The sequence below is a fragment of the Echiichthys vipera genome (assembly GCF_963691815.1).
Source record: "Echiichthys vipera genome assembly, chromosome: 20".
NCBI classification, from domain to species: domain Eukaryota; kingdom Metazoa; phylum Chordata; class Actinopteri; order Perciformes; family Trachinidae; genus Echiichthys; species Echiichthys vipera.
The window spans coordinates 16,040,618-16,067,623 of NC_139845.1; the positions used below are offsets into that span (position 1 = coordinate 16,040,618).

At 42.1% G+C, this 27,006-nt stretch overlaps 1 protein-coding gene across 5 annotated transcripts in view; it reads right to left on the reverse strand.

The window, feature by feature from the left end:
- sox5 (SRY-box transcription factor 5) overlaps window positions 1–27,006 on the reverse strand; it is a 143,814-nt gene that overhangs the window by 82,969 nt on the left and 33,839 nt on the right. For 4 of the 5 annotated variants that reach the window (XM_083934903.1, XM_083934901.1, XM_083934904.1 and 1 more), the window contains exon 1: window positions 4,019–4,137. The exons of the other annotated variant lie outside the window; for it this stretch is intronic. In XM_083934903.1, the coding sequence (XP_083791029.1) occupies window positions 4,019–4,095 (77 nt within the window). In that variant the 5' untranslated portion in view covers window positions 4,096–4,137. Of the gene's footprint in view, window positions 1–4,018; window positions 4,138–27,006 lie in introns of those variants that run through there. 5 annotated transcript variants of the gene reach the window in all.

Genomic DNA, 27,006 nt, shown 5'->3' on the forward strand with positions numbered 1-27,006 from the left:
CTGGTATTTTTCTGTCTGTCGTTCTTTCTTTCCCTTTCTTTCTTTTTGCCCCCCTCTCGCTCTGTGGATGGAGACACGGTTATCAAGGCTCTCAGGGGACAGACAATATGGCCCAGACAATGGCCTCCAGTCCGAGGTGGTGGTGGGAGAGAGAGAGAGAGAGAGAGAGAGAGAGAGAGAGAGAGAGAGAGAGAGAGAGAGAGAGAGAGACAGAGAGAAAGAGAGGCCGGGACAGGGCCACAGGGGAAGAGAGGGGCAGAATGGCGCATTAGTTTGCAGAGCACGGACACTCTACTCAATTGCTCTACTCTCTCTCTCTCTCCTTCACAGACACACATTCTCTCTTTCCTCAAACACATACACCACTTTAAACGCACCCTTTTAAATGAAGTACAGAGACACTCACACTGGAAGCAGCACTGCTCACTTAAATCATCAAGTTTTTATCATGAGCCACAGAAATCACTCTCAAAAAAGTGTCCATATGGCTATGAGTATTTAAAACAAGTCAATAGTTATTCAAATAAATACAAATAAACAGCCGTGGTAGAGGTTTAGGTGAAGTAGCAAGACCCTACTAAAAATAATCCACGACACAGTCCCGCGTTCAATACTGTACTTTTCTAATAGTAACATCACCACAATTTACTGAAAGTTTTATGATCATTATGCAAACAATCTTTTCTTATTATACATATTATAAAAACGGGTTATATGTAAGAAACATTTAACTGTTCTGATCAATGTGGAACCAATTTCACTACTTTAAATACTGATGGGTAGTTTGATCTACAATGACACATCATATTTTACAAGTTGATCATTATTTTGTATGTTAAATCTGTAATGTAACTAATATAGTAATTACAGCTGTGTAATAAATGCAGTTGATTAAACAAGTACAATATTTAGTAGACGGAAATACTCATGTAAAGTGCCTTAAACTCAAACTAAGGTACAGCATTTCACTAAATGTAGTTATTTACCTACCCCTGCTGATAAATAATTAAATTTACTTATAGTAAAACAAACAAACAAAAAAAAAAAACCTGTTTGTGTCAATGAAATTTAGTCAAATCCTTCAGGTTGCTGACACTGTCCTTTCTGCTGAGTGTGATGCAAGTAATCTCAGATTGTTTCAACTGTTCAAAGTATTGACACAACCACTGACACACACACACACACACACACACCCCAATAAACAGAGGGGACAAATGGAGGGGTGAGAAAATCCACCACTGCCTTAACACCACATCGAGACCTCTTCCTCTCCTCCCTCCTACTACAACCCCCCCCCCCCCCCCCCACCTCCCCTCTTAATCTCTGACACTTTTCTGTAACCCTCTTTCTTCTTCTTCCACTCTTTCTCCTGTGCAGCCGGGGAGGAATGTGTCAGTTTGACCACATCATCCCCCCTTCATCTCTCCATCCACAGCCACACTCGCTCCTTCAATTTAAAACGTCTCTCTTCTGTGTATTGGTTGTTTTTGGCTTTCTCCGTTTCTCCCTATGTGTAATAGTTCTGTTCCGTTTGTGCGAACAGATGAGGCTGTGTAAGCGAAGGCAGTCTGTTTCCACTATTTTCAGCATCTACTGGAAATGTTGATACGCAGCCGAGCGCACGGAGATCCACAAAAATAGTTCAAATTATAGAAGACAATATGAGAAAAAAAAATTAGGACATAAATCACAGAGTATCCATGCTTTGTTAAAGCATAAAGTGCATTTTTAACAGCTAATAAAGATGAGATAAAAACTATATCACAAGACATTTGTTGGCTGAAATAAAATGAGAATAAAAACAACATTTTTTTAAGCCTGAAAGTAGATAACTTGTATTGAGCAGTAAATAAAAATAATCACAATTTCAGCATTGATTTCCAACCTATAAATGAACAAATATTTCCTCTCAGACGAACCCTGTCTTAGAATCTCAAAACTCTTCGTCCTCAGCTACATTCAGTCAGAAAAACTGACTCCAAGCTCATTTGAACAACAATATGATGTGAGATGAAGGGAAGGAAAAGACGAAAAAAGGGGAAGAAGCGCTTAAAAACTAGTAGAAGAAGAGTGCGGTGCGATGAGAAGATGAAGAAGTATGGGTGAAGGAGGCGAGCGAAAACACTTACAGAGACGCAGGAACCGAGAGCATCGCGACCACCGAGGCTGGAGAGCACACACACTGGCAACTCACACACACTCCGCTGCGCAGAGAGACTAGTGCTCGACACACACAGGAAACACACACACACTAAATGGAAGATACCCCTCTCTTGTTCATACACACATACATACACATACTAACGCATACACACACATATACACACACACGGCCAGAGACACAGTGATGGAGTGCATTACTGGAAAGCAAGAGTTTTAAGCGCTCTCCTCCTAAGTCATTGTAATCCCTGCATTTATCTCCATACATTCTGCTTTTCGGTGTAATCCTTTAAATTTTTAATTCCTCCTAGCTGTTGTTATCTTTTTTTTTTCTCTACTCAACCACTTTGCCGGATTGAACGGTTTATTAAAAACACATTTTTTTGCCACATCTAAATGTGTTCTTAATACAGGTCCCCCCCCCTCCCCCCCCCCCCCCCACACACACACACACACACACATAACTCCACGACCTCAGTTTATCTCAGAACAAAAGATTAGTTTCATCGGGCAAAACAGAGCACTACTTTAATGCAATAAAAGTCAAGCAGGAGAAGGGAGAGAGGCGTGTATGTGTGTGTGTGTGTGTGTGTGTGTGTTTGCCGTAGTGTGTTAGTATTAAAACGCCGGGTATTATAACATAATCTGTCTCTCACAGTATTAGCACCAAACAACCATTATTCCAACAGGAAAACGCCACTTGTGTTGACAGTGTCGGAAAAAGGGCAAGGTTAGGGGGTTGGCACCTCTAAATGAAGAAGGCCCGCACAAACATCAGGGGCGCACAGTGAGATTAACATTAGCATATGGTAAGGAAAAAAAACAACCAACAACAACACCATGCAGATTGACAATAGGATTACTGAGGGTTTGCATGTATTGAATTCGGATTAAGTGAAAAATAAATCACAAATAATTAAATTTCAAAAGAAGAGGCTGAGCAGGAGGGCATGGTGTAAACATTTCCGATTCAGATTGAAAAAGTGAGTCATTTTTCTGCTTAAAATTCAGCATTTTCTTTTTACATATAATTTGGACTTGTTGCTAGCACCTAAATATGCAAGGCTCTTACGGAAAGATACTTATAAATAGTTGATAGGGGAAAGCAGAAGTAAATAAAGTTCTGGTGAGCAGTGGAGATGAGAGGAGGCGATCACACATTCTGACTTTGACACAAACACACACAGACACAGACACACACACACACACACACACACACACACACACACACATACACTCACACCTCACTCTTAAGTGTCTCTTTTTCTCTCTTTCCCACACACACAAACACTTTTTAAGCACTTTGTCCATAGAGGTACTGAATTAAATCAACATAAATTCAGTCAGGAGGGACAGAGGAGGAAAAGACAGACAGTTATGGTACTTCTGGGGAAAACATACATGACTACACAGCCTCACACGCACACGGACACGCACACGCACACAGACACGGACATATATATATACACACTGCCTACTTTGCCCTGGCTTTGCATATGGCATCTCTCCCAAAATATTATGAGTCAATCATCAACTCCCCTTTACCATCCCTGACTCTGTCACACACACACACACACACACACACACACACACACACACACACACACACACACACACACCACACACACACACACACACACACACAGCCTCAAACTCAGCCCAATCACTGAGACACTTCACATGCTTTACACACACAGACCGAGTCTTCTCTTCACACACGCCTTTCTACTTTCTACTCCTATCCTCTCTTCCCTCCCTCTGTCTCTGTCCCACTCTGTGCTATCCCCTCGTCTCATGTCATCTCTACGTGAATGCGTGTGTTTGTGCGTGCATGTGTGTGAGAGAAAGTGTCACGTACCTGTTACACTCCTGAGGTAGCTCAGGCTCAGTGAGCATGCTGGAGTAAGGGTCCGTCTCTCTCGTCAACAACAACATAAAACAGTCCCACAATGCTCAGATGAACAAGGTTAGTCTCCCCAAAACAAGACGGGATAGAAGTGATCCTTCAACCTTACACACACTGCTGATTCTCTCTCTCTCTCTCTCTCTCTCTATGTTCCTCTCTGTCTCTCTACTCACACACTTTCAGCCTTACACCCTCCCTCCCTCAGTTACTCTCTCTCTCTGCCTCTGTCCCTCCTCTTCTCCCTCCCTCGCTGTAAGCTGTGAGATGTAGGCTCAGCTCTTAAAGGGCCAGCAGCAGTGCCTCTTTCTGTCCTTCATGTGTGTGTGTGTGTGTGTGTGTGTGCATGTGTGTGTGAGAGAGAGGGAGAGAGCAAAGGGGAGGGGCCATTTGACCATAGGGCTCATCACTCTCTAAGTGCAAATGCACAGCAGTGCTGCCCCCTTCCTCAAGTCCATCTCTTTCTCTCTCACACACTCACACTACGTTTTCACACATTCAGACAACAGTCATAGATCATGTAGACACACTTCAGAGTGATAAGTCCACTGCAAGCCCTCATACACTTTATTATGCAACAAGAAGGGAATTAATCAATATTAGTTGTGAACTACATGAAACACATGCAAGCACATTCTCTATTCTGTCAGTTCTATTTTCTCTGCTTTTATACTTTTATACCACATGGCTTGTCTAAATGGGATGTTATCTGTAATACAGATGTTAAAAACAGAACATTTTGTGCATAACCATTAAATAAGAGATAAATACTTCAAATTCAATAGAATCAGAATCATGTGTATTGTCTGCACATGATTCATTACAGTGGCTCCAGAGTTAGTTCAGATTCACATTGTCTACTGTAATTTATCAACAGCTGAGCAAATAAAACACCCCTCTTTTTTTAATTGGATGTTCACATTTCAAAGTTACAATCTCAAAGTTCTGTTCTCTTTGGAGATAAACAGTAATTGCAGAGTCTCACTTTCACTTATTTTTAAAGTTTCATCGGCTGTGGTCATTGCTCTTTTGTTACTTTCTTACTCTCAGTGCTATAGCCAGCGATGGCAAAAAACATTACACAAGTGAAGTTGATGAGCGAGTCTTTTGCGTTAGCTCTACCTACCCTCTCTGGTGGACCAACCACCACTGGGTGATGGGAAAATACGTGCTGCCACTTGGGGATTTCCCTGGAATGTCACCACAGACACCCAGCTCATAATGTAACGCAAATGCAAGGGCTTTAATCAGTGGGACAAAGGCTCGATCACCATTGTGTGTCATTCTGTGATTGACTGATGTTTTCTTAAATGAATGCCTTTGATTTCGAGGTAAAGTTTTTAAGGTTGTTTTCACATCTGCATTGCTTAGTTCAGTTGAATCAAACCCTGGAGTGCTAACCCCCTTGGTGCGGTTCGTTTGGGCAGGTGTGAAAACACCAACCACACGGATGTTGACCAAAACAAGTGGACTGAGACCACCTTGATGAGGTGGTTAAAAAATGAATTATGGTACACTTCGGTACAGTTTGTTTATGGTGAGAACATGAACTGAACGCAGATCATGCTAACTGAAACAGCTTGCTTGCCTAGTAATAGTATAAAACGAGTCAGAACATTACACAGCAATGCTTCTCTCACAATAATACGGTTGTGTCCGGATGGTAACCCTAGATTTGCGAAAAACCCGCAAAACTTTCTAGAGACTCGCTGCCCAACGACCTATCCTTAACCCTTTGAGGTCAATGCCTAACCTAAACAACCTTGGAAGACTTTTACAAATCCTGGGTTACCATCTAGACACGACCCGAAATAATTCAATAAACTGGACTGAATAACTTGTACAACAACCCTTCTCTTGTATTTACTCTTTTGCTCCAGACACATAAGTGGAGTGAACGTTCTCACGTGATTTGTAGTGATGCATTTTGGTAGGCTAGGATTTTTGTGAAAAGACACAGAAGCAAGGGGAAAATGCTCCAAGTCTACAAACTCATCACCTGATTTGGTCCAGAGCAAAACTTTAGGTATGAAAATGCTAGTAGTACTTTATACTGTAACTGAAATCCAGGATGTAAGGTAAAGTTCTATGTACTTGTATGAACCCTACACTATAATACTGACACTTAAAACATAACGTTATCTAATATGATTGTGACAAATTCTGCCTTGGGCACTTAACTGGTTAACTTGTGTTGATCCAGCCTCTTTTACTGTCCCTTCGGTTCTGCCATGTTAGTGAACTAACGTTGTTTTGTGTTCCACTTTGACACGTATCATGCTTTTCACATGATTGGCTTCGCTAGCAGTATAAAGTATCAGAACTATGGATGTAAAACAAGCCTTAAAGAAGCAACTATATTCTCCCTGAATTCCCTGCTACAATGTCTATCTACAGTGTCTATTAATAATGCATCTCTACATGTTATTAATTGCTGATTGTCATTAGGATCAAATAATAATGTTTGAAATAGAATTCATGCTTCCAAGGGAAAAATAGAAAACCTTTATTGGCATTTTTTAAATAAATTTGACTTTATAACTCCAATGAATAAAAATGAGTTATGTCCGCCTTTACTGATTCAACCATCTAAATCTATCTATTCAATTTTCTATTGTTTACCCCCCCTGCCCAGTCCTTTATTTAATACAGTTATTCTAAGATTTGTAGCCATACTTTTTTTCTATTCCTGAAAGTATTAATGCAGAACAATGACAAGGACGAGCATTGGTATAACCTAGGTATAATGCACCTCCTCCAGCCAATCAGAATCGCTTTTTTCCCCATGGCCTTAGTATGACAAATGAGATGGAAAAGATGTTCAACAGACTTGTATTTCCTTTCATTTGTCCTTTGTTTTGTTGCAGCGAGAAGCAGATATTTGATTCTGCGACATTGAACAGTTTTGTTACAAGAAGACAGCTGAACAATTTCAACAGAACATATGCTTGAGCTCGCATGCATGAATGAACGCATGCATAAACACACACACAGACGCACTCACCAAATACATATATACAAACTGACTGAAACCTTCACCAATCACCCACACCCATTGTGTCCTCAGGTGTATGGACTGTACAGTGTGTGTGTAAGTGTGTGTGTGTGTGTGTGTGTGTGTGTGTGTGTGTGTGTGTGTGTGTGTGTGTGTGTGTGTGTGTGTGTTTGTGAGTGCATGCTGCTTCCAGCCCTTAGTGCTGTCAGTCACTATTAGGGGTGTGTGGTCTACGTGTCACACATAGGGCCAATCCAGCTATTGTTCTGGAGAGCGCAGAGAAAAGCAGAGCTGACAGACTGCCACTTCTGTGATACTTTAACACAAACACTTAGACATTCACACACACATAGACACACACACAGACACACACAGGAGGAAGGAGAGAAAGCGAACAATGTTACTGTACCTACTGTAGACAAGCCCACATGTGAAGTCACACACACACACACACACACACGCACACGCACACATGCACGTACGCACGCACGCACACATTGAACAGTATTTATAAATATTTACAAAATTTAAACTTTTCAGACATCATTAACAGATTGTGGCCAAATTGTTACAGGGACAGACACCATCTATAATGTGAATTCCTGGATATTAAATGTTCATCTGCAATTTCCTGGAGTGGTGGCTGATTATGCATCTAAGCGTTATTGTGTTATGAATGTTTGTTAAACAGACCTATGTTAAATCCCATGATTATTACAAACACGCCCACAGCTTCAAATGCTTTGTCTTTCTGTAAACAGAGCAAGACAACTTTCCTGCTTCAGCTCCTGGACTGTTGTCAGGATGTAGGCTAAAGGGGGACCTTTGTTTTGCCTCTGAGTTGATGCTCACTTCGGTGGCCTGCTGCATTTACACATTCACTGAAACCCACACTGTACATTTACTACCACTTGACAACTTTCCCTCTAGTTTCCTCTTTGTTCTGATCACCAACACCCGATAATTTTTATGATGTAAATTTAGGTAAAAAAAACAGATGAACCGGCTCCATATATCGGGTCAAGAGAATCGTCAGTCAGTAACGGTCATCGGGAAAAAAATCGTATCGGCCCTTAAAAATCCATATCGGTCGATCCCTATAACATATGCATCTAACTGTCTCAACAACCTACACATATATGATATATATATATATATATATGATATATGATTAAAGCATCACATACAGAAAAAATATATATGTATACGTATTGAGGAAGTGGATCAGATGATTGATCGCGGAGGCAATGACGTTACCAGCTGAAACACTGTGGCGCCAATTCATTTTTAAGAAGGTAAGGCCATTGGGCAAACAACCAACGAAAAGTGTAACTTCATCACTCACTCAAAGACTAAGTGACAGTCTTTTGCGTTGATATTAAGCCCAGTTCAGACCAAAGGTTTCACGATGAGATAAAATCGCTTCAGAATGTTGCAGGTAAAAGTTGCAGCGTCTTGTCTGGACTCAAACCAGCTGATGGTGTTACCTGCGTCTCAGCTTGTCAAGTCTCCAGCAGCTGGTTTTGGAACCTAAGGCACTTCACCTGTTTCAACAGCCAATCAGCTCGTAGTAAAGCCTGCTGGAGAAGTCACTTAAAAAAGGGTCAGCTAGTTGAAATGGCCGTTTTGGACGGAGACTCAACGAGCATGCATCACAGAGAGAGAAAAAGAGACAAGCAATACAAAGTAGAGGTCAAAGAATCCAGCACAAAGCAGTGAATCAAGGAAATAAAATGGTTTTTCATCACGGCTAGAAATGAAGCTTTAGTTAGTATCTCACTATCTCTGTCCTCATTTATATTTCATAATGCTACAAATTATATCCAGCTACGAAAAAAGCCTGAAAAGTTAGAGGTTAGAACGGAAGTACAGAGGGGCGTTGCTACGGAGATGATACACCATCTTGCCTCGTCTCACTGGTGAGAACTGGCAGGTTTTAGAATGTTGCAGACCTGCATGTTGCAGGTATTTGCAGGTTTCAACTCATCGTGAATCGTCGTGAATCTTTGGTCAGAACTGGGCTATATATTTTGCTTTGCACAACAGGCAGTGGAACTGAGGCTGGAAGTATCACGAGAAGTTAACTTGCGCTGATGTGATCCTGGCCAAGACAGCCCCCCCCCCCCCCATTCTCTATACAACAGCAATATGAATATGTCAATGTCAACAACAATCGGGGCATTATTTTCTATTGACCCTAATGTAATTCATGGTCAAATGGAGAAAATACACTAGGAGAACTGTATCTAATCACATTCCCTGACTAAACTGTGCCCCCATTGGAAACTCTCCTTGACCCCGTAAACAGCTGCAAAACCAATGATAACCTCATTTGTGCATTACAGAAACTTAATTTCTCCATTATGCGGCTGACTATGCAGCAACTGGTTAACATAATGGAGCAGAGCTGACCTGGCACACCCTTTGCCCTGTTGCCCCTGTACAAACAACTGAGAGAATGGCAACCAACCTTGTGTTTGTCATATTTTACATAGATGTTTTCGCATTAGCATTCACACAATATGGCTAATAGTTTTCAGATATTTCCATGAACCTAGCTGAGATTCATTCTGACTTGACAGTGGATAATACAATAGATACAGGGGATGCAGAGGAGAATGCAACAATGAATGTACCTACATGTTTAGGTAAAAAAACAACCTTTTATGAGCTTGTATCAGTTAGCCTGAGGTCAGGGTTTCTTAAGAAACAATGCTGCTAGGACAGAGTTGCTTAAATGTATAGAGAGACAGGATGTAGGGAAAGACAGGTAAACAAGCATGGCACAGAGTGATCTTGGAGTAACCAGCCTCTCAGGTGTAAGCCATCGTCTGCATTTAAAACACGCTGCAGAGGAATATGAATTAACAAGGTCACCAGAGTGTATTGTATTCGGTGAGAGAACAAGTGACAAGAAAAGGAAAAGGGACTGTTTCACCTGGGTCGGAACAAAAGAGGCCTGTTAAGTGATACATAGGTTCATAATCTAGGAGAGGCGGAGGGAAAAGCACAAAGAGACACAGGAACAAAAACAAAATACCCAGAAGGAACAGCAACAATTCACAATGCTGCAAGAACACACACACGTTCATGTTCAATAAAAAACACACTCATTCACAAACAGGAAAATACACACTTGGAAGCAAGCGCGCGCACACACAGACACACGCACATGCACACACACACACACACACACACACACACACACACACACACACACACACACACACACACACACACACACACAGTCCATTACAATGAAACCGTTGATGGGAGGCCCCTGTGTCGGGACCCTAACAGCTGTAGTGCATTAGGGGCCGACCATTCGCAGGGGCAGAGAGAGACCGGCAGTAAACAATCCCAAACCCTAAAGACACACACACACACACACACACACACACACACACACACACACACACACACACACACACACACACACACACACACACACACACACACACACACACACACACACACACACACACACACACATCACCAACACATTTTCACAAACATTCACGTATATTATGCAAATGCAGACACACACATTGTGGCAAATCAGTAGTTATGGACCTGAGAGGGTTTTCTGTGGAAGAGCAAGATCTCATCTAGAAAATGACATAGTTTGCATTTAAATCGGAAGGAAATGAGCACGCCAGGGCTTGTTGAATATTGCTGTGCTGTGATGCTCTGAGGCAAATTTCTAGGACAGAGAAGCCCAAAATTTGGCAATGTTTTTTCAGAATTTCAATCGTAGCCATTCACTACAAGATGAAACCGGTCTGCAATTGCGTTATGAATGACTGGCTGATATTGATGATTGATTATTCAGCCCGGTATCACAAGCAATTAGCTTCATATTGTATGATTCTGCAGCACATAAGTTGATACCAATGTTGATACTCAGGGAAGGACCTTTATGTTGGGCTTAAAGTAAAGCTGTGAAGGAGTGATGGATGGGTGTGTATCAGAGTTTGTCACAGATCAACAATTTAAAATACTTGTAATAACAATCTTTTCTTTTCTTTACAGTAGTTGTCGTATACAGATATATCCTCATCCTCATCCTCGGTAGATGTTCAAACTTCGGCTCAAAGGTTGAAGTTGACAGTTTATTCTTGACCTTGGAAAGCCAACAAGTCCTCTACATTAAACAACAAAATATTTCATTGTATATACCCTAACCTTAAGCATGTTAACCACGGGGCACATGATGAAAAAGCAAGTGACAAAACAGTTCTGTCACGAGAAATGTAAATCTATGTTGAGAGATTTAAAAATACAATACAAAAAACACTATTCATTGAACATTGCTGAACCGTTCAATATCAACATTGTTTCTGGTGAAAGGGACGCAGCAGTGGCGCTCCCTCAGGGCAAGAAACCAGTGGAATAACTGTGGACTAAGTGAAGCTTTCATCAGTCACCTGACAGTTATAACTTTGGCACCAACAACAGCTTAGTTGAGCCAGCATAAATACATTAATGACACCGAGACACAACAATGGAAAGAAAGCCAGATGGAAAACTTGACTAGCATCTGAAGAGATGCCTTACGTCAGTCGACGTGTGCAAAAAACCAAACTGCATTCAAAACATGCAATAAAAAAATAGATTAAAAAATAGTTGTGATGTCTTACATGTTGTGATGTCTTATATGTATTTAACATTGTATCAGATATCAGGGTCTAGGTTACATCCTACGACAGAAATATGAGATATTATCAACGATTCAGAATTGAGCATGGAGGCCTGTGGTGTGCATGCTTCTTTTTTTCCCCCCGTCAGTCTCTAGCTCGCAGCTTGTGTAAGTCTCAGGGTGAGCTTGTATATCAATACTTCTGGCACCTTTTCTTCCTTCTCTCTCCCTCTTCTTTCCTGGGAGAGATGGAGAGAGGAAAGGCCAGCATGGAGAGGCGCAAGCCCCTGTGAAGTGGCTTTATCGTGGGGAGACACGTGCAGGCAGAGGACCCTGTCTGAAGGCTGAGTGGCAGGCAGCAGAAGCCATTAAGATAGAGCCACTATCTCTTGCTGCCAGGGCCCTCTTAATACAAGCGGGGGCTCAGGCCGCTCACATCCACACGCACTCTCATACACACACACACACACACACACACACACACACACACACACACACACACACACACACACACACACACACACACACACACGCACACACACACACACACACACACACACACACACACACAATTTCAATCCTGTAGTACTTGAACTGACATACGGTGATATGGATGTAGACATGTGCGCGTGTTCATTTACACTTACAAGCAACTCTTTCTCTCTGTCTGTGTGTGTCTATCTAGGGTCTGTTTCACCTCCTATACCCATCAGTGCCTGCACAGATAAATTGGCAGGTAGACAGGTAGAGAGCAAAAGACAGACACATAAATTGCTCTCTGCCACTTTTACCACCAGTGTTGTTGTGTCAGTAATGTGAGGTACAGTGCAAACCATATTTCTTCCAGGATAACCAGGTATGAATATAACTAGGATGGTAACTAACTAACAGTTCTTTCAGATTTTTCTGTCTCACCTGACTGACAGCATTGTAGTCCATCTCTTCATTTGTTTTACTCTGAGACTGTCTCGAGTATTTCTCTGCTACTGCTCAAGGTTACTCGACACGGATTGCAGTGCGTGAATGTGTCAGGGACCTTTCATTGCCACGCTGCTCTAACCGCGGTGGCAAACGTCGCACTGTAAACAAAGCTGTTTTCTTCCCCGACAATGGCTGCGTGGAAAATTAATTATGGATTTGTACTCTTTGTGAGAATCTTAACTCACTCCTAATTAGCTGGATTTTTTCCTCCTCTACTTGAAAACATCAAGTCAGTTAATTATGGCTAAGGGAAAATAGACTGTTTCTGGTGTCACTTATTTATTAGTAATCTTTGGTGCTGTGAGAGAGCGTGCGGCTGGAGTAGACAATGCAACGAGTGAATGAAAGGGAGTCTGTGTCACACCAGGGTTAATGAAACACTAGCCTGGGAAGATAAATAAAAAGTGAATGATTTACAAAAAAAAAATGACCGGTCCAGACATTTTAGAAACATACACACGGACACTAAAAAAAACATGGGCGCACAAACTCTCACACACACAGATACTCTGTAATTGTTTTTCTGTCTGACTGAGACTTTTCCTTGAACTCTTCCTCATTCTTCGATTAAGAGCAGAGGCTCTGACTGACTAAAATGAATGTGTAGAGAGAAAAGAATTAGAGAGTCACAATAAAATATCAAATATCAGATATCTGAGGGGAAAAAATCTCTTGGCTGGATGAATGTCAGAAAGAGACAGACAATGACTTCATCCACCGAGCTATCACTTGTATGAGACAATTACATTCAGGCAAAGAAAATCATCAATGTGTTAAGATACAGTCTGATTTTTCCATTAAATCAGATTAAAGCAATGTAGTGAGAATGCAGAAACCAATTGATAAAAGGTAGAGGCGTAAAGATAAATCCATACATCTCAGAAAATAAATAGTCTTAGATACAGCTACATCGATACAAAACTCGGAATCCGACTTCAATGTTGATACGTCCATCATTAACTGATACACTTGAGCAGCTTGTTATGTGTTATCTGTGTATATGAGAGGAAACATAGAGAGCAAGGTGCCAGTGTGTGTACAGGAGACCGAGGCAGCGAGTCCTAGCCCAGTTTCTCTGTCTCTGCTACATTGAAAAGCAGTTACACTACACAAGAGTTTTGGCTACTATCTTTGGCTTAGCCAAACGAATTAGCATCAGCAGACTTACTACGTTTGTTCAGCGATGGCTTCTCTAGGCTGAATCTTAAACAAGGTTTTTACTGAACCAGAATCTGGGAATAATGTTGCCCAGCATTAAATTCAAGTTGTCTCAATTGTGCAACTGGCAGTCGGGCTGTGCTGGCTATTCATTAACTTGATGAGAAACTTGGGAAACTTTAACCATGGTGGTAGTGACAAATACCCCAGATCTCTATGGGCCACTGCTACACTAATACAGCAGCTAGCTGGGTACAGATGGTGTCAACAGTCAGTGGATTCAGTGAAATAACACTTGTCTCTATATCAAGTGTTTCCAGTAAATTAAGAATGCTGTCCGTCCATTGATGCTGCAATGGAAGAAACCATGTCACTCATTCATAACATGCTATTGTGTCATTATTACAGATATAAGGCAAACAATAGGTGAAATTACGAAGTGCAACCATGGCCAATGGGCCATACTGATATAGGAAATATATGGCACGTCATAAATTCTTATGACAATGAGTCAGAGCTGAATCAGATCAGAGCAGTGCTATATTGAACTGTATTGAATTGTTACATGGTATCATATTGCAGACCACATAACGAGATACACATTGAATCATCTGAGACGAAAAGATACACACCCTTAATTACAATTTGATAACCGTAACAACTGTAGACACTACGATATCTATGGTGTCCTGAAAACAAGCCACCTAACAAGAGTGCTTGCGCTGGTTTGTTTTGTGTGTCAGAGAGTCATCGTGCCACCTGATGAGTTGAGAAGAAGCGCTATAAAAATGTCAGAGGGAACTGACATTCCAGCCTGATATACGCCAAAATAGCACCTCACAACGGCAGTGTGGGAGCATTTTGGATATCTACAAAATGACCTGGGAGGTGTTGTAGAAGATGGATATCCATTTTTTAAAGAGTGCCGTCTAAAAAGGACTGCAAAGAGGTCCAACACTTTCAATATTTTCCAACATCTTGGAGACAATCATTCACCCCTTTATGCCCAGGTCAAGGTTAAAACAATGTAACTAGTCAATGTGAAGTTAAGCTGGAACAGAATAGTTTAAACTCTGCCGGGCACAACATGTTAACCTTCTGAATCTAGCTGGGATATGCAGTAGTTACCTGGATGTAACTACAATTCTATGAATATGTATCCTCTATTTTTAATGTAAAGTAGGCTGACACGTTTAATGTGCAGGATGGGACCGAATGTTTGTGTGTCTTTTTCCTTCCATAGTGTATAGTAATATATTCCCTGATTAATAATCTTGAAAACCATGATATTTTCTCTAGAATAATCGTGAAATCAAAATCTCATACTGTTGTCTCATAGTGTTGTCGAAGTTGCGTCTTCATGGATGAAGGTCCTTCTGTCGGCTGTTAGCAGTTGTCACAACAATCTGACCACTTGTCTTTCTTGCTCCAACAATTTTGCTGTTTAGCAATGACTTTGGTTAGTACAATGTAATCACAAAATATAGTAATGATGAAAGAATGAAAATAAACCCAAATTGTCATGAATCTCAATTATCCTGAAGCCACACAACAATTCCCCGTCTGTTTTGAAGGTCGAGCATGAACTTTGATCCTCAACTCTGAAGCCAACATGTTCAAAAAGTCCTGGAAGTGCTCAGAGAAAAAAATCATGTGATGAGATCGAAAGCTCCTGATCAGATATGTCATCATACTTCAGAGCATGCCAAAACCATAAAATGAACTATTACAATAATCTTGATATTCAAAGTAATCAGGTTATTTTGTGGGTTTGGGTAGGGGAAGGAGGTAACTTTGAAAGGTTTTTGATCTCTCTGCTCACCAGGAAAATAGATGAATAATATCCTTTTCTCCCCGAGAGAAGTAACTCAAAGTTGATTCTCGTTATAGTCTTATTATATCACACAGATAGGGAACAGCAAAACATTTTTAAATATGAAAACACAGCGGATTATCACTTTGAGACTCCCTGAGCTTTGTTCATATCCCCAGGAGCTGATGTTCTCTCCCTACCTCGTCATCTCCCTCCTCCTCCATCACAGTTGCTATCTCTTTCCCTTCTTTTCCATTCTTTCCATCCCCTAACCCCCCTCCGGTCCCCCCTCCACCTCAAAGCTGTCAGGATGCTGCCTCCTTTGGTCTGAGGCTGAATGGGGGGATTTGGCACCGTTCCTTTCTACGCTCTCGCTACAGCCTTTTTTTTTTGTTTTTTTTGTTTTTTAAGAGCACACATGTTTATGCACCAAATCTCTGCACTTTGTGTTTCTCCACGTCAAGGCACAAGCTCAACCCTGGATTGATGCGCCCAGGCAGCCCCCTGTGGACTTGCTCTGAGGGAGAAGGGGGATGACAGAGAGAAAAGAGAGAGAGAGAGAGAGAGAGAGAGAGAGAGAGAGAGAGAGAGAGAGAGAGCGAGAGAGAGAGAGAGAGAGAGAGAGAGAGAGAGAGAGAGAGAGAGAGAGCATGAGGGAATCTAGAGTGAAGAGGAAATGATTTCCTGATTTTCTACACAGGCTTTGTGGTCCTGGAAGGCTGTTTATATGTTTTTTAAGTCCATTGGTAAGAACAAGAGGAGAGGAGATTGTGCTATCCACTGCCTGAGGGCTATGCTGAGCCTATATATTTAAGCCCCCTCTGTTCCTTGCTTAACAATAACGCCTACTAGTTTTAATTTAATTCTGACATTTTTTTAAACTAAATAATCCACTTCCTTTTTCTATGTCACAGCTGGAGGAATAAATCTAATCTTATCACACAGCAGACCGGGTGTGAGGTGTGACACTTAAGAGTTTTTCTTTACTATTTTCCCCCCTCTATTCCATCTTTAAGGCCACATGTGAAAAAGAACAATAGAGACAGAAGTGTGTGAGTGTGTGTGTGTGTGTGTGTGTGTGTGTGTGTGTGTGTGTGTGTGTGTGTGTGTGTGTGTGTGTGTGTGTGTGTGTGTGTGTGAGTGTGTGTGTGTGTGTGTGTAGTTTACACAAGGGCAGGTAGTGCGCCGGACATGCATGGAAGCGTTGATAGTATATTTATGCGTCTGCAACATTTTGTGATATGTGTTTGTTTGATGGTTGGGGTTGAGACATAGAAGGCTAAAGATGTCAAAGTAAGACAGTGACATAGTGAATGAAGAGTGAGAAAGATGAGTAAAACTAGTGGAGGAAAAGAAAACAGAAGAAACAGAACAGTGTTGCTTGAGGTTTGAGGCTACCAGCCAGCTGGCTCGTGGCCACTCTAGATGTGGCCAGCTTCCTAAACATCTTACAACCCGGCAGCCTCTGTTAAGCAGCATGCAGCCTACACCCACACACCGTCATTACCAGACCACAACTCACCACCTTTTTATAGAAGCTATTTTCATCAGATTTCCATATTGGTTCAATGTGTTTGTGTGCTTTGTGTGTAGTGTGACCTAAGAGCATGAAACATCCCCACAGGCTTGTGGCACATTAAACCACCGTTTAATGCTTTTAATAAAGTCCTGCCATAAATATTGCTTCTTCTTTTTGTGTACATAGGTTTAATAATTGCTGGTATTTAAAACCATTCAAAAATTCATTTCACACCTATGTCACTTCTGTAAGGTCACTTTTTAGCGTGGGTTTTGGTTTGATCGCAATGTCGAAGTATTCTCGGACCCCAAATTTCTATGAATGGTTAAATTTAGATTCCTGATGAGCAGATGGCACCTTGTGTAAATGGCATCTAGCTTCAGGGACTTTGAGTGGTCTGAAGGCTAGAAAGGCTCTTTATATAAATGCAGGTACATTTACCATTTACACCTTCAGTGGATGTTTCATACGCTTCATGTACGTTATGATTTAGCTGGTTTCCATTGCACTTTGTCACATTCGGCTTTTTTTCTAACCCGTCCATAGCAAAGGTTTGTTAAATAATAGACTGTAGGATGCCGTAACTGACCAATCAGAATCAAGTATTCAACAAAGCTGTTGCTGTAAGAAGTGTGATTTAAATAAGGCCAGGGGTGTAAAGTGGTGGGGCAATGGCCCTTTCCCTACCCCATAACCCCATACTTCCACTGCCCTTGATCAGACCACACCCATCTTTGAACTCAGCCTTCATACAAGTTTCGTGACTTTATCTTGCGCATTTGCCATGCTATCACTGTGAAAACAGTGACACCTGATCAATCACATACTTACTATCATAAAGTCAGTTTGTCGGTTTTGTTCTCACAACACAAACAAACCACACAAGGGTCCGCTTGGAAGCAGAACAAAACCATGGTCTCAATCCGGTTGTTTAGTCTGTGCTGAAGTTCAATGGAACATAACTTAGAAGTCAAAGTATCTGAAAAATGTGCATGTGTGCGTGTTTGTGCAAAAATATATGCAATGACAATATAAAGCATGATTATTTAACTAACATCAGTCCTTTATGTGCGCATGTACTGGGTAAACCTACAGTAAGAGTAGTAAGAAATACAGCTCAGCTTCTATTCCAACCATCCTAGCACTTCCACCCATGATCCATATTTGCCCACAGGAATAGTATCAGGGCACTGTGGCTTTGACCCTTGACTCTTACTATTGGCTTCTTATAATGTAGGCGCTTGTGGAGTTGTTGACACTTATTCAGCTGCTGCTCTCTTTGATTCCCTCTGGACTGCAGCTTCAAGCCTCAATAATAAAAAAATGTGCGCCAACATATACTGTGCACAATATGCTCCTGTATTTGTATGAATAAATAAAGGAGAATCATCTTACAAGCTGTATATTAGATGACATTGCCTGCGCTTTCATTTTTTCAATTCTTTCAGTATTCTTCATGCAGACCCGCCTTATATTGTCAGGAACCTGTATGTCAAGTCTTCATTTTTATCTCAACATACAGTGCACTGTGCCGTTTTGTTTTTTAATGTGTGTGTCTGTTGTGGCAACTCCTGTCAACCCCCCCCCCCCCCCCACCCCACACCCCCAGTCCCGATTTTCTCACTGTGAGAACACACTGGCACACAGATGGTTAAGCCCACCCTTGTGATGAGTGGGAAGGGTGGGAGGTGGGTGGGGGAGGTTGCTGCAGATGGCACAGAGGGCATCGCCAATCAGCCAACATGAACGTGCGCGCACAAACACACACACACACACACACACACACACACACAGAAATAAAGAGGAAGAGTGAATGACGTTAACACATTGGGGGCAGACATAGTATGAGATGGACGGAAGGTGTTGGTGGGAGAGTCCCGCACCTCCGGGCGCGTTGTGTGCTGTGTACATGCAATGGCTGGCGTTGATCTGGCGTGGTACACAAAGCCCTGGCATCTTGCCGGCACCTCTGCCCACGCCATGCCACACTGAGAGGCACGGCGAGGCCTGCCAGAGGGCCCTGACAACACAGTGAGTGCCTCGGACTTTGTCTACATATACGTATATATAAATGCTGAATTATGTCTTGCTTATCTGTATAGCTCACCTGTACTTTTTTTTCTAAATACATATGACAGGGTGCAATATGTATAAAGCAGGCTGCATTTGAAGGTGTGTTTAAGTATGCATATACTGTACTATGACCCAAACACTACACACTCCTAAACACACCAACACAAACACCAGTACCCCCTCTCATTAGGAAGACCCTACCCTATGTCTCTAATGGCTAAGCCTTTGATATGCAATGACGACTAATTCCCTCCTGTGTTCGACTCTCTGCAGACAGCGCAGTCATTAGACCACGGACAAGGACACACATATACACACAGTTGTGTTTGAGGAGGAATCATTTAACCCGTCCAGAGGTTCTGATTCTCATCTGTCTTCACCTTATGTTAAGAATTGTCTACCGGGGGACTCGCTCCGCTCACTTGTAATGTAAATAGAACGATATTTACATAAAAACATTTGAATTTATCATTAAAAAGAATCGCTCTTCTTGATGTGGAATGCTCTTTAAGGCAATAAGGTGAAGCCTAATTTGCTCGTTGCACTGTTTGTCTTGTATGCATAAGTTATTCTGACATCAATCTCACTCTGTAATGAGGAAGAGAAATACAAACATTCAAAGGCACCTACTTTTTAAAAGTAAGGACAAAACAGTATGCAAACAGCAATGCAGGCAGCTACCTTTGTTGGTGGAAATCTCACAAAAACGTTTTCATTGAAACTTAATGGTCTGGTCTGGACCTTCCAAAAGATATATTGTGAGGTGATGTTGTGGGAAGTAAAAACGTAGTCCAAATCTGTTTTTTTTCCCCCATGTGACTCAGATCTTTTCATAACCGTGTCATAACCGTGTGCATAACCCTGAACAACCCAAATCACTGGAATCGGATTGTTTCGATTCAGATTTGGGCCACTTTCATCCGTGGTCCTTAATCCGAGTCTAAACATTTATATCAGAATTCATGCGACTTTTACTCTTTCACTCATTCACTCACCTGCCTGTCACCAGCCAATTCAACCCAACTGACAACCCTTGACATCCTGACATTTTGGATGACATGTGTTTCAGCGAAGCCATTCATGGCACATGAACACCACCACTCTGGGCTCTGACTCCACATTAAACATCTCTGTACAGAAGTTGCACAAAAAGCCATAATTAAAAATGTCTCTCCTTATCTTCTCATCCCCGTCCTACTTAACATTTGCTCTGGGTCAGTTCGGGACCATGACAACAGCCAAACAAAAAAAATCATGGCAATAAATCAGAATTGACCCGAGTTCCTGCTTTCAACACTACACCTTAAGACAGGCCCATGTTTTCTAATGTAGAAGTGCCTTATTCATGCCAATCTGCAAAATATTCTAATCAAAATTAAAACATATTGCCCAACTCTTCTCCAGTACACCACACTCTTATGACCTCACCAAATGTCCTCAGCTATTTTGCCCTGATGGCAAATTGGATTCACAGTGGAATTACTAAAACATTAAATTGATGCTAATTTGCTCAGCTTTTACATCAAAATATGCATTACACATGCTGAAGTAGCATTTCTTTTTATCGTAGGATATGAATAATTCATCTTCAATCTAGATCTTAGATTAGTAGATTGACAGAAATTGAATCTGCAAATATTTTGGTGATTGATTCGTTGTTTCAGTTTTTCTTCAAGCAAAATATATTCTTTGGTTTCTTAGATGAGAGGACGTGCTACTATTATTATAAAACAAAGAAAGGCTTCTTTGTTTTATACGTAAATTGAATATCTTTGGCTTCTAGGATGTTGGTTAGACAAACTCAACCATTAATTGAGGAAAATAATCTTAAAGTTAATTAATAATGAGTCAAATTGGTTCAAGGAGACAGAGAGTTATTATTGCATGTCTGTAGAATTGAGGGCCTTGTGAGAGACAAAAATTGAAGGAGCAGAAGTTGTTTTATTGTGACTTTTAGTCCATAATCTCTTTCTGCAATGCAATTCAATCTTGTTCTCAAACAAGTAAACACCTACGCACCTTCAAACTCCATGAATCCAGTTTGTGAAAAAGGCTTTCTGTATGTATCCAAGCCCAAACTGAGATCACTCAAGTGATGCCACTTAAGTAATTCTCTCAGACTTGACAAAGCTCCTCCAGAGCAACATAAGACATTACACAATTGTTTTCATAGGCTGGGCAGTGCTCCCCATATCAAGTAAACAGATTTTCTAAATGCCATTTCTGTCATGAGACCCTGTTCAGTGCAGAGCTGTGAGAAAACTCCTTCCTCTGATTATTCCTTCTCCTACATTTCCTTATCACTCCTTCCTTATCAGTTGCTCTCCTTTACCTCCACTGTGTCCTAATCTCTGTCAATACCTTCTGATTTATTTTATTTTCTCTTTCCTCTCCTCTCATAGTCCCTCCACCGCCTCTCTCCATATCATTCGAATCCAACCCACTGCCTTCCTTCTATCCCTACTCCCACAACCCCACTTCACCTTTAACTGATACATACCCCAATCTTCTTCTTTTTCTCTTTTGTTTCATCCTTCCCTAATCGCACTCTCAACTTGTCTTTTCCTTCCACCCCCTCCCTCTTGTACCCAACCTAAGTCCTGTTATCACTCTATTACTGCGTCCTTGGTTCATTCTGTAGCTATTAACCAGGTGAACAGCCTCACCCCTGCTGACCCCAGCAAGCTAATACAGCTTACACACACTCAAACTCAGCTGGCTGTATTGGCACACTGCCCCGCTCACTTCTGCCAGCCCTAACCTAACGTTATGGAAATCCTTCCTAATCGTCTGTGGCAGCCTCTAAAACTGATTTTCCTTTTCTAAATGTATAGAGGAAGTAGTGAATGTACTGGCAGACTTCTGCATACAGGCCCAGTAAGGGTCTACGCTGTGTAACTAAGATCATTTGAAGATACACAATAGTGTAGAAAGGGGATCAGTGACATGTAGTTACAAAAAGGCATGATGCAAAATCAGTAGAACATGGAACAAGGAAGGGATGGTGAATCAGAGAAGGGTCAGCTATAAGCAGAGGACATGGAAAAGCTTTGTTTCATACTTGCAACAGGCCTGAAAATGTGGCCATTAAAGTCTGACACTAGCGACCGTTGCCACAGTTACCACTAATCACCACTGCGTTAGTAGGTGAGGGTGAGAAGCCAAGGCTCTGGTCAACTGTAGAGCACTGCTCTTTGATGGACTGGGGAGAATGAGAGCAGGCAGACTGATTTTTGATGACAGAAGGTGGTGATGGGATTTAACTGGGCCGGAGACTGGGAGGGAGACATGTGGTGAAATCTGATTGGCTGCCCTCAGCGCCACAACAGATTTCCTTGACAATTATGATTGCTCACCTCAAAAGTAAGTGTTTCATGTCACCTGGTTGGCAGAATATACTGCTTAAGGTTTTATTTCAATCTAGACATCCACAACACTGAACCACCGGGAAACAACCAACAACTGTACACATATGTTAAGCAGTTACATTTTAAAGGTTCAGCAGGTAAGACTTTTATATATAAATAAAATGTCAATCAACCTAAAGGAAAAAGAGGGCTGAATTAAAACTCTATATCAAAGCAAAACTGGACTAAACTATTTTAAAGCGGTTCTATTTTGCTTTTCCTTATTTTCCGTCATATACTGTATATCGGCCTGTGAATGTTCTCATTCGTCCAGGTCATCGTTATCCTCAAAGCAATTTCAGTCAAAAGCAACTGGACTTGGTTATTTGTCCAGGAAGACGTTTCACCTCTCATCCAAGAGGCTTCATCAGTACAGTACACATTTGACCAGGCTGGGACTGGTCAGATGCATACTGTACTGTATATCTTGTTATAATGTTGGATGTTCATGCTAAACATGACCAAAGTCTAAAATGATGAGGTATGGATGGGTAATCAGTCTTTTAAGATCTTGCTTAAACTGACTGTTAACTCCATCAGAAGTGCTTGTAAGATGGCTGAATAGTTTCGTTCCAGGGCATTGGGGAGTGCTTCAGGGCTCTTTGGGGTGCTTCTCAGTGCTTCCGCTTCCACAGCAAAAGCTTGTGGTGCCGTGCCGTGCCTAGCCGTGCTTTGTAACAAGTAACACTGGTGTCAACACAGGTCAATTAACCAGTGGGATAATAACCTCAACATGGCAATGTGGTCTTTGAGGAAATTGTTAATACTGTATACGTGTGATGCATATCAAATGGTTAAGTGACACTACATTTTTTTTCCAGATGTGACTTCAGCAGCAGAGAAAGCAGTCTGGCCCAGCACTGTGAGAATATCCAGAACAAACACACAGGCTCTCAGTAAGCACTGACACAATAGCTGTGTAATACAATTGTCTATGACACAGGGGTGATTCACACTGAAGCAGCTTGCCTGCTTATTTATAGACTGTTTGCCTTTGTCGTCATGTGTGTGCACATGCATGTAGCTGCATGTGCTTGAACATGTGTGTATCCACAACACCAGGCTGCAGTTAAGTGAGTGAATGCATTAAAAGGGTTGTTGGGGAGCCCAGCTCGCTCACTGCCCGCGATAATGAGGATGTTTTCTGTCTTTAGTTCAATCAGCGCTCCCGGCTCTCTGAGACGGGAGAGCCTAGCAGATGCACGGCACGTAGCAGATGTGTGCTATTGGAGTGACATCTGAAAGTAAAACTCTAGAGCCTTTTTACGACATTGTGTGCTGCTGTTTAGATGCCCGTGATTTCCTGGCGCCAAACGATGGTGACAACTGCAACTCGGGGAACAAGAAAAGGGCGGAAAAGAAAGAGGGGAGAGAAAAGGAAAAAGGCTAGGAGAAAAAGGGAGGAAATCTTTGGCAAGGGCTTCATCTTTGAAGTGATTTGGAGAGAGATGACATGCAAAATTAGAGAGTAGCGTTTCGCCCTCTCCACTTTGACTACACATTAAACGCAACAGGGAGAAATTTTTCCCCTCAAAGATAAATGGCGAGTGGGGCACGCCGCAGTCCCTAGACAACACAGATTACCTTGTCTGCGTGCTTTCAGAATCTGTTAGGATTTCAAGGTGTTTGATTAAAGTTTTGTTGCATTTTTTTTCAGATGCAGGTACATGTAACTTTCCAACTATTCAGTTCCAACTTTTCAAAGGACCAATTGGGAAAAAAAGTCCTTTTTTTCTTCAATAGTCTCTCAGCCACTCAGGTACTTGGCCAAAAAACACTTAACAAACAAAATATATACAAAGCATTTGTTGTGTACAAAAAGCAAGATATCTGAAAGAATAAATCGCTAGGATTTATACAGGAATTCCTTCCATTGCATACTATCCCATAGTGAAAATGTTTAATTTGAGTTTGTTTGGCTCATTATAACAGAATGTGTGGCTTCTATGTAGAGACGTTCAGATCCTATATGTCTGTCTATTCATCTTCATATGGTACTGTGTGGCACCATATCAGAGCATATGATTTTTTATTCTTTACTAAGAAACAACCTTTTTTTTTTATACCATTTATCATGGTATGGATTTAACAGGGGTCAACTCACCAAGACAATTTCAGACGCAATTACTTACAAACAAGATGCTTAAGTAATCTGTCTCTTACAATACCACGCAACACTTTCCTTGTGTTTGGATTTATGTGCAATTAAAAAACAGTACAGATTGCATGAAAACAGTGAACAATGAGAACATTTGTAAAGTGAGAGCACATGGAGTTATGAGTGTGAGTCACAAAGATGAATCCTATTCTTCTGTTATACTGTCAATGCTGAGAAAAAAGTCAAAATATTCAGAAAGAGCCAAAAAAAAAGACTGTCTGAAGACTGTCTATGCATTGGGCTAATTCAGATTATGTGTAGGTGACCGATTTAACAGATTAGTGGGCAGACTTCATGAACACCTGCACATACACACACATATTTATTTGTGCCTTTGAGACCGATGCATTGTGCAAGCATATATGGTGTGAGGCTGATCTGGAGGGAGTTTTATTGTTGTGCCCACGGGAGCAGATGTCTCTGGCACTTACTCAATACTTTCTCTCATTCTCTCTCTGTTTGTTCCCTCGCTGTGTTGCTCCTCTCTCTCTCCCTGTCTCTCTCTGTTTTTCTATCCGTCTCTCTATTTTTTGACCAGATGGAGAGATGCTCTGCTCCAAAACCTCTCACTCAGGATCACAATGCTCTGAGTCATGTGATCCTGCCCGCTATCTCCTCCCTCTCTCTGTCTCTTTCTTTGTCTCTCTCTATCCATAAGCGCTCACTCTCCCTCTTTCCCAGTGTCCTTTTCCCCTGACAAAGGCAGACAAAGGCCTTTCATTTCTCCTAGTCTGCTTGTGCTCTGTGTGTTTGTACTGTACCAAACTAGGCTCCCTCTCTTATTGTATTCCCTCCTTCCCTTTCCAAAGAAGGTGTCTAGGGGCCCCGGGGCCCCTGCTCTGAGACAAGGGGGCCTGCCTCAGCTCTGGTGTGAAAGGTGGTGGTGGGGTGGGAGGGGTTCGGTGTGGTGAGTGAGGGAACGAGGGGAAGAAGAAAGAGCAAAGGCGACAGAGTATATTATTTCATTAAGTGCTTTGGAGCTCGGCAGGGATTGGGGAGTAAAACCTTGCAGCCTGTGTGTGACAAGGGCACGACCTCCTGCAACCTGGGAACTCTATCCACACACCGCGCTGCTTTCATATGATCCTGGGGGTGTGTGAGAGCTCTCAGTCACTGGCGCTGGCTGGCTCGCTGAGGGCGCTAAGCTTTTTAGTCAGGGCCCGCTGAACGCAGGAAAAAGTGGCGAGAATGACGGAGGGGAGGGACAGAAGAGGTGGGAGGGAAGGTAAAGTGACTTGAGTGGTGGGGGTTGGAGTAGGGGTTCAGGGTAGGTGAGGAGAGGGGGTGTTTGCCCGAGCCCCGGTAAGACAGAATTGGGCATTGTCGCCAGCCAGAGCAGAGCAGAGCTAGCCCATTCTGTTGATCTGAGCAGGATCCCGGCGAAAACAAAACTGCATTGTTCCCCGCAGATGGAAGCCAGTGTCTCCTGGGTAACAGCATTAATCTCCCCTTTTCTCCTGCTTCCTCTCTTGTCGGGGCCATAATCGGTAGGCTCCTTTCAGCAGCCGAGCCAGCCTCAAAGCCCAGGCTCCTAACTAGCCTCCTAATTAGCTGCAATTACAATGAAGACAACATGATGAGATAATAGAAATTTGCAAAATAATGACATACCACGGGAAAATATTCCTCCTCCCCAAGCACCATTTTTTCCCTCCGGGAGAGGCACAATGGAGAGCCGGGGCCCTTTTCTGAAAACGGGGAGCTCAGAAAAAATGGTGGCGTATTATGTAGCATTGAACCCTATTGTCTGCCTTCTGGTTGCTTCAATCAACAGGCCATTGTCTGGCTGCTTAAATCAAAATGACTCAAATACGGGCTCCGTAATGATGCCCTCTCAGCACAGCATACTGAACAGAGAGACAGAGAGAGACTAAGAGAGGAGAGGAGAGGAGAGGAGAGGAGAGCAGAGGAGAGGAGAGGAGAGAAGAGGAGAAGATCATGTAACAAGGAGTAAAATAATTACAACAAGGTTAGGAAAGGGCCCTGTCAGCGAATAACAGGGTGTGTCTGGTTACCTGTGATGAATTGTTACATAGTTGTTTTTATCTTGTCTCGTTAGTTCACATTAAATAGTTGTCAGAGCAAAAAAAGACAGGACTGAGAGCGAGGCAGTCAGTGAAAGGAAAAGGGACGAAAGAAGGAAAGGGAGGGGAGGAAGAAGGCGGGGGGGAGGAGACGGAGGTAGACAGCAGGTGGTAGT